Genomic DNA, 18,250 nt, shown 5'->3' on the forward strand with positions numbered 1-18,250 from the left:
ATTTTTTTACATTCATTTGCTTTCAAAGCTTCACATAAATTATCCAGTGTACATTCACAGTAAAGAAAATATTTGTTACTGTAATACAACTTAGCCCGGGATGTTTAATTTTAAACAGCTTGTTTTATACAGTTGGCTTTTAACTTAGACTTTTATTGTTAAATTAGTGACTATGAAAGGTGTCTACTAACTGCATTAGCTAACATAGCCATCCCTGTAACTTCAGAATAGGACCAGGAGCTACAATGGGCAATGAAAACTAGCTTGCACAATCCAGGCAATATAGCCCTTCACCTTCAAGAACCTGGTTTCATACATCTCCCATGTCTGTCCATCTCACATGAGTTCACCTGTAAAAGCATTGGGGGTGAAGGCTTTTCTTATCCTCAGAGCAGCAAAGAGGAGAGGAGCTGTCTTCCTCTCAAGTTCCTCGTTTATGTTCTGAGGCATTAATATAGTTCACCTGCACAAACATCTGATTCTGTGTTTTTTTTTCCATTCAACAATGAAATGTATCTTATCCACTTAAGGTTTTTATACAGTACCGATCACGGTTCTTCCTAAGTGCTGCATGTACAGGTGACCAGAAAAAAAAAAGTGGATTTCAGTTTTTCAATAAAAATTCAAATACTGGAAAACTTTGAAAACTGTAAAATTTCAATTTGGAAATGCTGTCACAGTGATTCATACTCCTTCCCCCCCTCCCTCCCCATACGCTAGGCATCTCGGTCAGACTATATCTCCCATGAGGCACTATGGTCTCCCCATTGGAGAGTCCTAGGCCAACATGTATCATGGGAGATGTCGTCTGACAAAAAAGCCTGGCCTATAGAGGAGAATGGGGACATGCGGCAAAAAAACTAAAACTCCCATGAAGCTCCACAGCAGCATTTCCAAATTGTAATATTTAATTTTTTGGCTTTTTAGCTTTTGATGAAAAATCAAAAATTTCCCCAGCACTTCTTTCATGAAAGCCAACACTTCTTTCATGAAAAATTTTAGTTGAAAACCTAAGTTTTAATCCAAAACAATTTTGACCAAAAACTTCTGAAGGAGCATAAAAGTCCCCTTAAAATGCTGCATGTTCCAGGGCAACTGGGTTGCAGAAATTGACTATATCAGGATTACTGGGAGCTTATCCTAAATATGTGAGACTAACAGAGATTTTATCCATAGAAGGCTTGGAGGAATTTGAGATACTGTGTTGAATGGACATTGCTGTAAGAACCTGGATAAGAGGATAATCTAGAATATTTGGAGCAGTATTTTTAAAGGTGAACCACTGGCATAGTGTCCTATCATGACTGGGTATTGAAATTTCCCCATTTGGGTTAACAACAGCATCTGTTTTGGAAGCAATCTATTTTATTTCAGATGGGCTACAGATTTTAATGGCAGTCAGGGAGGAAGGACAGTAATTATCACTTGCTTCAGATCCAGGAGAAGGGACAATAATTATTACTTGCTTCACTTTTCAGGAGCCCAACAATATTTTGCAATGAAGAAGGCTGACCAAACTTGTAAGTGGCAGAATGAAATGTGCGTTTCTCTCTTTCCAGATAATTGCACACCAGCTGTGTATTTACAGGGTGCCAGTCACTCTGGTTTGGGGCTACCAAACTACCGGAAAGGATTACATGCTTGAGTTTCTCAATCTCCTGACCAAGTACAAGAACAGAAGATTTTAACATCAAAATCGGATGTTATGAGAATACAGTAAAGCTGATATGATTCAGTTTCTTATCTATTAAACTACCAGCAATCAATGCAACAATTGATGCCTGCAGTGTGAATTTGTAGTCAAAGATATTTTTTTTTAAGTAGAGTTAAGGTATAAATTAACTGGTTTTGTGTGCTGTATATTTTTTTTATCTTATGCAGGTTATAACATCTGAACACCAACTAGCAGAAAACAGTGGCTCTTATTATGCATATCTCTCAATTATAAATGTAAGATGAGGCCTTTGACACCAGTAGCTACTGACAACAATAGAGCTAGCTGCACATCTGTCCCTCTTTCAGTATCATCTGAAGGGATGCGCTGAGGCAGGGCTCTTGCCCTTACCTGACTTGGAGTGGAATCTCACAATCCATGAACTCTTAGCATGGGACCTGAGTATGCTACTCCGTGTGTGTGTATATACACCAACCACGTAGCAGCCTGCAGATCAGATTGGGTTTGAACATCTGCACTTTATTCCTTCAAGAGCCTGTGACCAGTGATAAAGTGACCAACAGCCTTCTTAAAACAAAGCATTTTTATTTAGTAGTTGGAGTAAGGCGTTAGAGGGGATTTCAAAGCAATAGCATGCATGTATATTTAGTCTCATCTAATCTTACACTTCAGTACAAGCTAAATTGGATGAGCTTTCCTCTTAAATTACAGTGACAGAACTGAACCAACTAGTGTCTGAGATGCAGAAAAACCAGCCGTAAGTCACTCTCTCACCAACAAAACGGGTCTTAGTATCGACTACAACTACTTATTACTAAAATATTTGAGAACTATTTTACACAAAAAAAGCCCTACAATATGTGTACGTTTATCATCATTTTTCTTACCTTAGCCTAAGACAGTGTCACAGTCTGGATTATGGAGATGTGTATCAGAGTGCTCTAACGTGTCCCCTCCCAAGTAGGGGAAAAAACCCGTCACATTAAATCTTTTAAGTAGCCAGACAGAATGAAAAGTGCCCAGCTGGCAATCCTAATTTGAGGGGGTATCAGTCTAGTTTTTCCTGTTAGCTCTGGGCTAACCACCTTTGACCCCTCCAGCTCTCCTTGAGTGCACCCTCTCTCAGGCCTCGGGCCTGTCACCTCTCTGAGTGGGATCACACAATTCTGCTCTCAGACCAAGACGTGGGCTGCAGTCCTCTGTGCATGACCTGTGATGACTCCAGCCAGGCCTGCCTAAGACTATACATGCAGTACTGCTCCTTCCGGGAGCCATGACCAGTGATTAATACAGTGCCTAGACAACCTTCTTAAAGCGAAGTATTATTTTAGAACCAAAACATTTCAGAGAAAACATATCTTAAAACAAAAAACAGGCTGTTTGTTTGCTTATCTTTTCCTAAGGCAAGCATTCTCTGAGACCAGAAAGGGCCCAGCTGCTTTCAGATGCTCCAGAGGGTCCTCTGTCTCTCTTCCATCCCAGCCTGGTCTCCCCAGGAAGAGCACACCCCACTCACACACTTGCCAATGCTGAAATAGGCCAGACCTCCAGAAAACCCTAGCATCATGTACCCTGCTTTTACATCCAATAGAGGTATCCATGATGAATATGCCATGGTACTCTACAAGGACCTGCATAACCCTGGAGGAGTATCCTTTCCTGTGAATGTGCTTGCTTGCTTGAAATGGGTGCATAGGATGGGTATTGATAACACCTGCATAGCTCAGGAACCCCATCCATTCAAACCCCACAATTATTAAAGAAATTTGTCCAATTTTTAAAACCTTGGAAGACAGCACAGCATCAATTGCTTCACAAACCTCCATGGCCACTGTGCCAATCATGGATTTGCCTACCATGAACTGATTATCAACAGGTTGGTAACAGTCTGGGGTTGTGAGCTTCCACAGTGCTCTGCACCATGCTGCTAGAGTGGTTATGAGTGCTCTCCTCAGGTGTTTTGCTACTCAAGATAAACTCCTCCCACAGCTCCAGGTGGACCCTGGCTTTTCCCACAAAAGTCCTGGACCCGCTGTTTATCATCCCATGTTTCCAGCACAACATGGTTCCACCAGTGTGTGCTCGTGGTCCTTGGTCCAGAAGCAGTGGTCTGCATGGGAAAGATCTGCCACAGAAAATCATCATCAGCTCGGTCCGTGCCTCCATCTCCCCACAGTCCCCTTCTGGTCTTGTGCTTCTGTTTGTAATCCTCTGCCTCCATCTTCTCCAGGCTAAAAGCAGCCTCTGAAACACACACCACTGTCTCTTGGCAGCAAATTCTTCAGAGACATGAAAAAACTTCTCCATAAAAAACAGCAGCTGTCGGTTATTAGAGTGAGCAGGATCCGTGTCTTCCACATATCACACAATACCACGGGGTCTGCCAGAAAATGGATTTCCTGGCCCCAGACCATTTCCTCCCACAATCCTTAGAATGGGCAGATGAGTTGCCTCTCAGCACCCTGTGAACATGAACATGAGTTGTTGCTATGAATCTTGGGACTGTTTGCCCAGATAACTGTATTGCTTATCATCCTCAAATACAATGGTAATGTGTTTATTTTGACAATGGTTGTGCTGCAGTGGGTGAGGCTCCTGCATATATTGACTAACCTGCAACTGCTTAACCAATGGTTAGCACGCAGTGATGACCTCGGTGGGTAGGTTCTGCCATCTAGTCTACCCCTCTAGTGTGATGTATCCGTTCTGTTACATAGTACAGAACAGGCCATGGCAGTCTTCATTATAAAAAAGTACTCCATTTTTGGCAAAGCATACATGTATTTGTTCAAGAAGTCCTGCTTTAAAGTGTGCAAATGTGAAAAGTTACTTCACTCCCTAATTCAGTTTTTTTTTAAATAAAATTAAAATTCAGCAGCAAATTCGCAGTTTTTCTAATAGCAAGTGAATTATTAAAAGAGAAGGAATATTCATCAACATTTATGCTTTCCTTTCAGAAATAACAGTTGAGTTTATGATCCCTCGTAACAAACCATTTTGTTTTTGCTAATCCTAGCCAAAAGCAGAGGGAAGGGTGTCAGCATTCACATTGTGACAGATGATTTGACAAAGTTGGTCAGGAACTTAAACATTTTTGTGGCAGTAGATTGGTGCTGTGTTGTGAAAGATGCTTTGCAACATTTGTTTGTGGAGGAGCTGGTGGTAATAGGCTGACATTTAAGCATTTTTTCTGTCTGATAAATGCTAAGATTCAGGATGCAGCCAATTGCCGAATGAGTTGGATTTGACAGGGAACCCTTCAGCAAAATCTGAGTAATCTTGATAATTGTGTTTAGTTACAGCACAAAATTAAGGTTTTTGTGTCCTGTGCTTAATGTTCTTGGTTTGCTGCTATATTTATAACTGCTGTTTTTGCATAATAGCTCATTTTTTTAATGTGTTGGGAACAGAATAGTGTTTCTTTGCTGCCAGTATGAACATAGAGCAAGCATTTTGCTCCATTGAAATACCTGACTGGAGACTAATACTTGATATGTTGCTAATTGTTGATTTTAGTTTTTGGAATTAATTTTTGTATCTTGATTTTCAAATATATTTTTCATTTTTTCATTTTTGTTGTTTTTCAGCTTTGCCTTCAGCTTTGTTGTTTTATACTTTTTGTCTATTTTGTCAAAGTGAATTATTGGGGATGACATGCTTGTGAAAGGATTACGTGCTTGTGTCTTCAATCTTCTTTCTCATGTTCAAGAATTAAAATTTTCAGTAGCAAGTCTTGCAAGGCGTGCGTGTATGTGTGTGTGTTACACTTGGACTATTGATGATAATGATGCAGCTCACCCTTTGTCCATAAAATGGACAAGTAATTTCCTGGTGTAGACAGGTTTTATATGATCCAAATTCTTACATAGTACGGGATCTCTACCGTTCTTAACAACCGTCCACACCAAGTCTCCCTCCCTCCCCCAAAAACCCTGTAAACGAACCAACCAACAAAAAAATCTAGCATATAGCTTGGGTTTTTACATCTAACCTTCTGAATTTGGCCAGCATGTTACATTATGTATATGTACAAGTCAGCATCCTGGTCCTAAAAGTATATTTGCATAGACTAAAAATTATGTATTTGAAGCCTTAATGCTCCAGGCTGGTTTAAGCCAGGTTTTTGTCTCCTGTTAGTTTTATCCCTGTCACTTTTTTTCAGTTGAGTGTATGTTTTTTTTTAAATCAACTGTTAGCTCTTTAGGAGTCTTTATCCCTGCAGAGGGCACTGGAGTCAGTCAGGTGAGGCTATTGGCTGGGTAAGGTAACACCTTGATCTGTGTATTTGTTATCTCCATGTTCGCTATGCACACACGACTAGGGTTTATATTTCTTAATACAGTTTTAATACTGGATTAGAAGAACAGTAGGAAATATTCCTGTCGCTAACCATGGCTGTCAGCAGTGAGTCCTCCTGAAAGGATGTTGAAAATGGTTTAATATTTATGCGTTATTTTCCACTTAAAACTTGTACATTTGGTCTCATGCTAACTAAGGCATCTGGCCTTACAGGTGGAGAGATACAAATTATAGTGCCCCAATATACATATCTTTAACTCTCTCTAAAATAGCTTTTTTGGTAACATGCAGCGTAGTGGTTTTCAACCTTTTTCATGTATGAATCCCTAAAAAATTTTGAATGCAGGTGTGGACCCCTTTGGAAATTCACAGATTCATAGACTTAAGGTCAGAAGGGACCATTATGGTCATCTAGTCTGACCACCTGCACAACGCAGGTCACAGAATCTCACCCACCCATTCCTGTAACAAACCCCTAACCTATGTCTGAGTTACTGAAGTCCTCAAATTGTGGCTTAAAGACCTCAAGGTGCAGAGAATCCTCCAGCAAGTGACCAATGCCCCATGCTGCAGAGGAAGGTGAAAAACCTCCAGGGCCTCTGCCAATCTAGAGGAAAATTCCTTCCCAACCCCAAATATGGCAATCAGTTAAACCCTGAGCATGCGGGCAAAACTCACCAGCCAGCACCCAGGAAAGAATTCTCTGTAGTAACTCAGATCCCATCCCATCTAACATCCCATCACAGATCATTGGGCTTATTTACCTGTTAATAATCAAAGAACCTTATTTTAGCAATTAATTGATATCCCATCATACCATCCCTTCCATAAACTTATCAAGCTTAGTCTTGAAGCCAGATATGTCTTTTGCCTCCACTACTCCCCTTGGAAGGCTGTTCCAGAACTTCACTCCTCTAATGGTTAGAAATCTTCATCTAATTTCAAGTCTAAACTTCCTAGTGTCCAGTTTATATCCATTTGTTCTTGTCCACATTGGTACTAAGCTTACATAATTCCTCTCCCTCCCTGATATTTATCCCTCTGATATATTTATAAAGAGCAATCATATCTCCCCTCAGCCTTCTTTTGGTTAGGCTAAACAAGCCAAGCTCTTTGAGTCTCCTTTCATAAGACAAGTTTTCCATTTCTTGGATCATCCTAGTTTAGCCCTTCTCTGTACCTGTTCCAGTTTGAATTCATTCTTCTTAAACATGGGAGACCAGAACTGCACACACTATTCCAGATGAGGTCTCACCAGTGCCTTGTATAACAGTACTAACACCTCCTTACCTTTACTGGAAATACCTCACCTAATGCATCTTAAAACCACATTAGCTTTTTTAACGGCCATATCACATTGGCAGCTCATAGTCATCCTGTGATCAACCAATACTCCAAGGTCCTTCTCCTCCTCTGTTACTTCCAACTGATGTGTCCCCAATTTATAACCGCAAAAAGAACAGGAGTACTTGTGGCACCTTAGAGACTAACATATTTATTTCAGCATGAGCTTTCATGAGCTACAGCTCGCTTCTTTGGATGCATAGAATGGAACACACAGACAGGAGATATTTATACATACAGAGAACATGAAAAGGTGGAAGTATGCATACCAACAGGAAGAGTCTAATCAATTGAGATGAGCTATCATCTGCTCTCTTTGGAGTCTGTTTTTGAAGTTTTTTTTTGATGCAAAATTGCCGCCTTCAAGTCTGTCACTGAGTGGTTAAAGAGGTTGAAGTGTTCTCCCACTGGTTTTTGAATGTTATGATTCCTGATATCAGATTTGTGTCCATTTATTCTTTTGTGTAGAGACTGTCTGGTTTGGCCAATGTACATGGCAGAGGGGCATTGCTGGCACATGATGGCATATATCATGTTGGTAGATGTGCAGGTGAATGAGCCCCTGATGGCATGGCTGATGTGATTAGGTCCTATGATGGTGTCACTTGAATAGATATGTGGACAGAGCTGGCACGTCAACCTCTCTAACCACTTAGTGACAGACTTGAAGGTGGCAATTTGCAACAAAAAACTTCAAAAACAGACTCCAAAGAGAGACTGCTGAACTCGAATTAATATGCAAATTAGATACAATTAACTCAGGCCTAAACAGAGACTAGGAATGGTTGGGTCATTACACTAATTGAATCTATTTCCCTATGTTAAGTTCTCCTCACACCTTCTATGGGTCATCTTAATTATCACTTCAAAAGTTTTTTTTTTGTTTTTTCTCCTGCAGATGATAGTTCATCTCAATTGATTAGACTCTTCCTGTTGGTATGCATACTTCCACCTTTTCATGTTCTCTGTATGTATAAATATCTCCTGTGTGTTCCATTCTATGCATCCGAAGAAGTGAGCTGTAGCTCACGAAAGCTCATGCTGAAATAAATTTGTTAGTCTCTTAGGTGCCACAAGTACTCCTGTTCTTTTTGCAGATACAGACTAACACGGCTGCTACTCTGACCAAAATTTATAACCAAAATTCTTCTTATTAATCCCTAAATGCATGACTTTGCACTTTTCACTATTAAATTTCATCCTATTACTATTACTCCAGTTTACAAGGTCATCTAGATCTTCCTGTATGATATCCTGGTCCTTCTCTGTGTTAGCAATACTTCCCAGCTTTGTGTCATCCGCAAACTTTATTAGCAAATTCCCACTTTTTGTGCCAAGTTAGACATAGTCCATGGATTATGGTTAAAACCCCTATTCTATGATTCTATGATCACAACAACCTTTTGTGGATCCCTTATGTAGTCTGCAGACCCCAGGTTGAAAACCACTGATGTAACATATATGGATTAACCTGATGGTGTCGGATGGTATAAATGTTTTTATCAGCACTTGTTTGGGATGACTTATGAATCATCTGGCCATCCCAAACTCAGGTCAATAAAACCTTGATGTCATGCCACACCAAATGTGGTTGAACAATTAGGAACTGAAGTACAGTATTTGACCAGTACCGTAAATCATTGTACCCATTGTAGGCTTGGATTGACATAAGAAACTTGCCTCATTTCTTAGTGGTCATGACTGAGAAGGTGAATGGAAGATTAAGCTGGAAATAGGGGCTTTGCAAGCAGTATGCTGGAGTCAGGATGTCTGTGCTAGCTAAAATAAGCAGCAACACCTGAATGTTAGGGACAATGGATAAGATAAACCTGGAATGAAAAGATCAGGTTCCATATGGACAGAGCATGCTGTACAAGGATTGGTTCCTGCAAAGTAACCAATCATATCTGAAAGTGTGTAATGTACTGTATATAAACAAAACTGTTTTTGTGTAACTTTGGGTGTGTGGTATGCCCTGCCCTATACCCACCTCCTACACTTGAATCTGATCCGACCACCATAGCTTTACTGTATGCCAGATAAAGGAATCTAAATGATGAAATCTGGAGTCAAACTGAGTATTTTGAATCCCAGAGAACTGGCTGAAGTGTTCTCCCAGAACAGGACAAGCTGTTCTGGATAAGCCAAGTGGAAAAGCTCTCAGAGAGAATCCCAACACCCATAGTTGTGGTTTACCCTTATAATTGATGAGAGCTGGTGAAAAAGTTTCTCGATACACATTGTGAATTTAGCCCCTTTTTTGGTGTAGTGAATAATTTTCAAACTAATTCTAATTTTCTCTGGATATAGTTGTTTATAAGTATTCATTGAACTGTGTGGACAAATAACTTTCAGCCTATGGGGTTGGTTGTAGACTGCCGTTGACTTATTTGCACTGTGTGGTTCGTAAGCTGTCATGTAATGTTTCTTTTCCTTCACTGCATGTTTGAAATTTTTTAACTAGGGAAATGTCAAATATTAAATAGCACCAATCTGTACATATTTCTGTTGAATAATCATTCATGATAAGAAAAAAAATGAAACTACTGCAATTCAGGAGTATTTGGTGGGTTTTGTGAGTATGAATATCTGGAATAATTCCACTCTGTGTGAACATGAACACACTATTAAGACTTTTATGTTTCTTATTCTTTCTATTAACAGCAATCATGACAGGAAATTTCTGTCCATAGGGGCTTTGAGTAAATGTACATCTTGTTTCACCCAAATGCAGCAAACTAGGGACTTAAAAAACCCTCAGGAGTTCAGGATTTAACAACAATAGTGTGTGTGACTGTTAGGATAGGGTTGTAGTTGACTTTAATTTTGTAATGGGGCATGTGAAAAATTAAAGGCCAAAATTAGTTATGGAGTAAGCAGGTGAAGCTCCAGTGAAGACAATAGAACCTACTGACAGTAGGGTTGAATTTGGCCCTGACTCAAGATCAGGTGGACAGCAAGCATGTCTGAACTGGGTTCTGACACCCGACGGTCGTCTCTAGGTACAGGAATCCTGAAAACCCAACAAACTAATAAATCTACAGCCTAATAAATCTTTCTCAGGAACACTCTTTTTATGGAGCATTTTACAAGTAAATTCAAAGCAACCCTGTATCTTTGGCATCACACTAACGTATCTAACAATCCTCCTGAAGAAGTGCTCTGTGTAAGCTTGTCTTTCTCCACAGAGAATTTGGTCCAAAACAAGATATTACCTCACCCACCTTGTCGCATATCCTGGGACCAACATGGCTACTACAACACTGCATATAATAATCCCACATTTTGTTAAATGAGAGAAACTTTGTAGGGCCAGCCTTATTTAAACTGAGGCAACTTCATCTATAGAATCATAGAAGATTAGGGTTGGAAGAGACCTCAGGAAGTCATCTAGTCCAATCCCTTGCTCAAAGCAGGAGCAACTCCAACTAAATCATCCCAGCCAGGGCTTTGTCAAGCTGGGCCTTAAAAACCTCTAAGGATGGAGATTCCACCACCTCCCTAGGTAACACATTCTAGTACTTCACCACCTTCCTAATGAAATAGTTTTTCCTAATATCCAACCTAGACCTCCCGCACTGCAACTTGAGACCATTGTACCTTGTTCTGTCATCTGCCACCATTGAGAACAGCATAGTTCCATCTTCTTTGGAACCCCCCTTTGGGCTGCTGTCAAATCCTCCCTCACTCTTCTCTTCTGCAGACTAAATAAGCCCGGTTCCCTCAGCCTCTCCTCATAAGTCATGTGCCCTAGCTCCCTAATCATTTTTGTTGCCCTTCGCTGGCCACTCTCCAATTTGTTCACATCCTTTCTGTAGTGGGAGGCCCAAAATTGGATGCAATACTCCAGGTGTGTCCTCACTTGTGCCAAATAGAGGGAAATAATCATTCCCTTGATCTGATGGCAATGCTCCTACTAATGCAAACCATGCCTTTGTCTGTTCCTCTATTCTCCCATCTTTCTCATTACTTTTCCTTTTTCTTTCCTCTACCTTTCTGTAGCTGTTTCTTCTCCATCTCTTGGTTCCTTTGTCTGTTCCTTCCTTTGTCTCAAAACTTCTGTTTAGTAGCCTCTTTCATCCCACCTGCTCCTGCCCTCTGTCCTGTCTTATTCTATTATGCACCTGAGGGGGATTAAAAAATTAGCTGAAAAAGTAATGCAGATCTTGAGCACAAGAGGGAACAGGATGCTACATGGGGTTACTGTTGCACTGTGCTTCATCACTGCATAGCAACAACACTCCTCTCTCTCTTACCTGTCCTACAAGACTTCTCTGGTTTCTGCTGGAGCTAGGAATGCAGAAATGTCAGCTGAATTGACCATGATGTCACATCAATAATAATTTTTTTTGGTTAGGTGAGGTGTTAAACATCTCATCAGTGCTGTGTTCAGAACAGTTTTCAGGGTTCACATCATATCTCCTCTTTAGAAAGATTATATACAATTCCAATCCACGATAATACATAACGTTTGCATTTAATTCAATGGACTCCAAAGATACTTAAACTTAGTTCAATAAGGTTTCTTTCAAGAATATTGCTGGAGCTCTGATGCTGACAGTACTAAAACATCCTTAGAATGCTTCTGTGCTGGCTGCAACACTTTTTGAGTTAGGAAATTGTCATCTATTATGTTTAGAAATTCCATCTTAGATCTTGGCCTGGCAGATAAAGAGGAACTGATCACAGAACTAAAAGTTAATGGTAGCTTTGGTACAAATTACCATAATTTGATCACACTTATAATGTGCAAGCAGAATAAAGTCCAGACCAGTAATATATGTACTTGGTGCTTTAATAGGACCAATTTCACAAATCTGAAAACAATTATGAGAAAAATCAGATGGGAGGAAGATTTCAATTAGAAAAATGTGAATGATAATAGGGAAGCATTTAAGAATACCTTACTTGATACCCTAAAGCAACAATCTCACAATTGAGGAAGAATGCTGTGCTGGTTTAAAAAAAACCCACTTGGTTTAGATGGGAAGTGAAAGCAGCTGTAAAAAATAATATATGACAAATGGAAGAGGGAGAAGTTGATAATAACGAATATAGATCAGAAGTTAAGAATCACAAAAAATTGATAAAGGAAGCCAGCAGACACAAGGAGAAATAGAGGGCCAACAGAGTTAACAACAATAAAAGGACTTTTAAAAATATATTAGGAACAAAAAGAATCCTGACAATGGTATTAGTCCGTTACTAGAAGGAAATGGTAGATTTATTAATAAAAATGAAGAAAAGACAGAAGAGTTCAATAAATATTTTTGTTCTGTATTTGAAGGAAAAAACAAATGATATAGTCTCATCATATGGTGAAGATAACACTCTTTCCATTCCACTAATCTCTCTGGAGCATGTTAAACAGAAGAGACTAAAGTCAGAGATTTTTAAATGAGCAGGTTCAGAGCGCTTGCATCCAAGAGTTTTAAAAGAGCTGGCTGAGGAATGTGTTGGACTACTAATGTTGATTTTCAAAAAGTTTTGGTGCAAATTCAAGAAGACTAAAAGACAGCTAACTTTTTGCCAATTTTTATAAAGGTGGGGATTTTGTTTATAAAATTTTTATAAAAAATGGAATGATCTGCATAATTAAAGGCTAGTCAACCTGACCTCAATCCCGGGCAAGATAATGGAGTGGCTGATACGACACTTGATTAATAAAGAACTAGAGGAGGGTAATGTACTTAATGCAAATGAACATGGGTTTATGGAAAATAGATCCTGTCAAACTGTGGATATCCTTTTTTTTTTTTTTTTTAGGATATTACAAATTTGGGTGATAAAGGTGATAATATTGATATAATAAATTTAGACTTCTGTAAAACATTTGAGTTGGTGCCACATGTTATTTTGATTAAAAAACTAGAATGATATAAACGAACATAACATGGTACACATTAAATGGATTAAAAACTGGCTAACTGATAGGTCTCAAACTGTTACTATAAACAGGTAATCATCAGTGGGGTCCTGCAGGGATCAGTTCTTGGCCTTGTTACTATATAACATATTCATCAATGACTTGGAAGAAAACATGAAATTATCACTGGTAAAGTTTGCAAATGCCACAAAAATTGGGGCAGTGGTAAACAATGAAGAAGACTGGTCACTGAAATTCAGCACAATCTAAATTGCTAGGTAAACTGGGTGCAAGCAAACAATATGCTAAAGGTAAATGTATACATCTAGAAACACAGAATGTAGGCTACACTTACAGAATGAGAAACGTTATCCTGGGAAGTAGTGACTGAAAATGATTTGGGGGTGTTGACGAATAATCAGCTGCACATGAGTTCCCAGTGTGAAACTCAGGTTAAAAGAGCAAATGCAGTTGTGAGATGCATAAACAGAGGAATCTTGAATAGAAGTTGAGAGATTATTTTACCTCGGTTTTTGGCACTGTTGGAATACTGTGCCCACTTCCAGTGACAATTCTAAAAGGATGTTGATAAACTGGAGAGGGTTCACAGAAGAGCCACAAGAATGATTAAAGTATTATAAAACATATCTTATAGTGATAGACTCAAGGAGCTCAATTTACTTAGCTTAACAAAGAAAAGGTTAAAGTGTGACTTGATTACAGTCGATAAGTACCTATATCTTCAACCTAGTAGAGAAAGGTATAACACAATCCAAGTTAGATAAATTCACACTGGAAATAAGGTGTACATTTTAATGGTGGAAGTAGTTCACCACTGGAACAATTTACCAAGGGGTTGTAGTGGATTCTCCATCACTGACAATTTTAAATCAAGATTATTTTTCTAAAAGACATGCTCCTGGAATTATTTTGGGGGAAGTTCTATGGCCTGTGTTATACAGGAGGTCAAACTAAATGATCCTAATGGTTCCTTCTAGCCTTAGAATCTATTAAATTGCCGTATCTGTCACAACTGTGATAATTGTTATGTGTGCCTATGGCTTTGGCTTCTTTTGGCTTCTCTAAAAGAGCTGTTGGTGATTTTGTTCTGAGACTTGGCTTTGATCTGTTCACAAAACACTCTGTAGATGCCCAACCCACTGTATGAGAACTTGGCTAATGAATTATTTTCCTAGTGTCTGACTATTAGAAGTCTGTCTAGCTCTCTTTGCTCCTCCAGTAGTACTATGTGTCCATATTAACCATCCTGGTTTCTGTAAACTTGTGCAGTTCATCCACAAGCAGCACATTCTCCATCCTGAGCTTTTTGGTATGCAATAGTTGCTAGTAAAGCTCCTGGACAGAGTGCACAACATGGGAGCAGGTGCCCATACAGATAAAAGAATACATATTTGCAGTTCAACATATTAGTATATTTGATTTCTTCAAAGATTGCTTCCAGACATTTTGTCCTGGCCACAATGCCATGTACGTGTCGTGATGGGAAGGAGCTATGCCCTCAACAAATACTTCCAGATGCCCTGACATAAAGCCCTAAACAGCTTCTATGCCCAAAGCCTGCTAGACCCTGGTTAATAGAAACAAGCATGAGGACTTGCCTGTGTTCAACATTATTAAAAAATGGTGGACCAGATGAACTTCAGTGAAGGAATCAGTGGAAAATGAGGAATCATTTGCTAAAAAACACATCCACTTACCTGGTGTAAGGTGTTGTGGGACTGTTGTACTACCTCAATCTCAAATCCCATCCAGAGGACCTGTCTGCTTCTTTTATTTCAGCTCCCAAACCTTGGCCAGTGGGGAATAGCTGCCTGGTAGATTTTTGTGCATGAGGTATGGTGAATACCCATCCCTTAAATGGAACTTCTCAACTTCTTCATACAGATGTTTTTCAATTCATATTTGAAAGAAAGAACAGCAGTCACCTCCCCCTGACGTTTCCTACCCTGCTGTCATTCATCCAGTGGAGTGGAATTTCTTCATATTTGTTTTAATACGTTTGTTCATTTATGTTGCTATGTCCTGAACAGAGACTTACTTGCATTGATTTCAGGTAGGGTTGGGCAAGAACTCAACAACAGGAAAAACCATATCAGGAGGAGCAGGTGCTGTGCCCTGAAGGTTTTTTCACTTGTGTTCTAAATCTATAGTCACAGATGAGTGTATTTATTTCCAACCGACCTGGGAAAATCAAAGTACTCCTTTACCTGAGAAATAGTTTCTACTAAAGTAAGCAATAAAGTAATTACTGCCTTGGGATCCAAAATCTTCCTGATCTAAGTTTCATTCAACAGGGATTCTTCGAACTAGAAGGAAGTTACATGAAGATAACTTTTCAGTTGACTTTTGGAAAACATTGCCAAGTGGGATACCACAGAGGTTAGTAGTGGCATTTATGCCTGTTTATTAACAATGTAAATTCAAACAAGTTTGTTGTTGACTCTGAAAGGTGAGAGAATGGCAAATACTAAGGAGGAGAGAGTCAAACTGCAAAATGCAGGTTACATCCAAAGAAAGGAGATTCTAGTAGGTGTAAAATTGGATACCTAGAGGGAAGAAGTGGGGCAGTTAAGAGGAACGGAGCGAGCTAGAGAGAGAATTAGTAAATATTTGTAATGTCATATTGACAAACCCAATGTTGTTCTCTGGTGTGTGTAATATGTAAATAAAATGTGTGTGTGTGTGTGTGTGTGTGTGTGTGGGTGTGTGTGTGTGTGTGTGTGTGTGTGTATTTATAATAGTATATGAATCTCATGCACAGAAGTAATAGTGCCTTAGTATAGCAATTCAGTGTCTTAACTATCACATTCAGTTTAGGAAAACTAGAAGTAAAAGAACCCAACAGCCACTGCATAAGGATTTTGAGGGTAAGATATCAGGAGAGATGAAATAATGTGTATGTGTGTGTAATCTTGGTGTTGGGAGCAGGGGGAAATACTATCACGGAACAAGGAACTCTCAGGTGATGTTGCAGAGGGACGTAATCATGATCTATGAATACAATTAGGTTGACAATTTCAATAGAGAATTTTTCTATTTCACAGAACAATAGGACAAGAAGCAAATTAACTGAAGATAAAGACAGAAAAGTTGAGGCAAACTTTTACTGTGTGCATGTCTGTGTGCGTGTGCGCGTGCCCTTGCATAATTGTGGGTTCAATCATGTTTTTATAGATACAGTCCTGTTTTGGTGGGGATGGGGGATAGAGAGATGCACTACCCTGGGAGAATTTCTGAGATTTAATGAGTAAAATATGCATCTCACTGCATGCTGGGTTAACTTTGCTGGCTGGTGCATATGAGTGGCAAGCTTGGGCCCTGCTTTGGAGTGTCTTGCACCTCAAGGGGCACACTGCAGAAGCATTTCATGTGCTTTGGGGAGCACAGGGACAGCAAGCATGCCTGGCTGTTGGGCAGGGTGAAGATGAGTTTTTCACAGCCTCCTTCCCCCATGTTTGCACGTTCACAGAGCATTTACATCTAGCTCTATGTGAGATGTAATTTTTCATTGTGATGCTGTTTTCATAGCTGCCTCACAGCTTGGATGACTGATTGACTAATTGCATCCAGATTGCTCTGTGAGAAAACAGTGCATTCATTTTTATTGTTATGGTTATTACTTCACTTCTTTGCATTGCTTCATTTCATGTTGGCACTATGGTATTAAACATTATGGCGATGCTAGTTTTGGCAACAGAAAAGTAGTGCTGGTTGGGAAATGTGTTTTTCCCATGAAAATTTCTTGATGAAATGGATTTTGGGGGGCTTAGTTAAAATATGACAATTTTTCAGTTTCTGATCAACAGAAATGAACAATTCTTTTGGTTTTCACTTTTTTGATGAAAACAGAATTTTTTTCCCAAAAAACTTCCATTTAGTCAAAAAAGCATTTTTTTTTTTTTAGTAGCAAAAAACTTTGGTGAAAATTTTTCAGTCAGCTCGCTGTAAGAAAGAAAGGCTGGTAGGCTCCATGCTGTGAAATGGAGCCTGGCACAAATGCTCATGAAACACACACAAACACAAGAATTCTGCAGCTCCCCTGTTTGGGCCTGATGACAAAACACTGATTTAGCTTATGTCATTAGGGGAGGTGGTGGTGTTTGTGACAGGTTCGGTCACAGAGATTCCCTTGGGACTGTCACCTGATGTGCTAAAATTATCTCTGAGCCTGTTTTCCCTGCTGCTTGGGACTTCCAGAACCCTGACTTGTTGAGCCAGACACTCTAGCCTGCTGCAACACAGACCAAGGGTCTGGTCCATGCCCCCAAAGCTCAGACTTAACTGAAAACAGTTCAGCAAGTTATCTGCCTCCAGCACCCAGACACCCAGTCTCCAATGGGAGCCAAACCCCAAATACATCTGTTTTACTCTGTATAAAGCTATATAGGGTAAATTCATAAATTGTTTGTGCTCTATATTACCGATAGAGAGAGATGTTTGCTCCCCCAGGTATTAATCACTTACTCTGGGTTTATTAATAAATAAAAGTGATTTTATTAAGTATAAAAAGTAGGATTTAAGTGGTTTCAAGTAATAACAGGACAAAGTAAGTCACCAAGCAAAATAAAGCAAAAATGTGCAAGTCTAAGTCTAATACATTAAGAAACTGATTGCAGGTAATATCTCACCCTCAGAGATGTTCCAATAAGCTTCTTTCACAGACTAGACTCCTTCCTAGCCTGGGCCCAATCTGTTCCTCTGGTACAGTCTTTGTTAGATCCAACAGATATCTCAGGTGGTAAGCAGGGGTTTTCTCATGATTGGCAGCCTCCGTTGTCCTGCTCCACCCTCTTTTATAGCTTTAGCACAAGGCGGGAATCTTTTGTCTGTGCTTATCCCCATCCCCGCCTCATCAATGGAAAAGTACAAGGATTAAGATGGATTCCAGTATCATGTGACATGATCACATGTCGCTGTTAGACCCCTAGTCTCCATTCTTCCTGGGTTGGCACACACATACACAAGAAGGTTTGCAGGTAAATAAACCATTTACAACCAATTGTCCTAGTCAGTGGGAGCCATCAAGATTCTAAACCTTACAAGAG

General features: G+C 39.6%; 1 protein-coding gene across 4 annotated transcripts in view; it reads left to right on the top strand.

Moving 5' to 3' along the window:
* The first annotated feature begins 4,776 nt into the window (after window positions 1-4,776).
* LOC115655707 (regucalcin-like) overlaps window positions 4,777-18,250 on the top strand; it is a 47,007-nt gene continuing 33,533 nt past the window's right edge. For 3 of the 4 annotated variants that reach the window (XM_030571416.1, XM_030571426.1, XM_030571436.1), the window contains exon 1: window positions 15,499-15,584. Coding sequence is in view for 1 of the 4 variants with exons in the window: in XM_030571444.1 (XP_030427304.1) it covers window positions 15,527-15,584 (58 nt within the window). In the remaining 3 variants the exon portion in view is untranslated. Of the gene's footprint in view, window positions 4,949-15,498; window positions 15,585-18,250 lie in introns of those variants that run through there. The other variant, XM_030571444.1, reaches the window with a different exon arrangement.

This window comes from Gopherus evgoodei, chromosome 1 (genome assembly GCF_007399415.2).
Source record: "Gopherus evgoodei ecotype Sinaloan lineage chromosome 1, rGopEvg1_v1.p, whole genome shotgun sequence".
Taxonomy (NCBI): domain Eukaryota; kingdom Metazoa; phylum Chordata; order Testudines; family Testudinidae; genus Gopherus; species Gopherus evgoodei.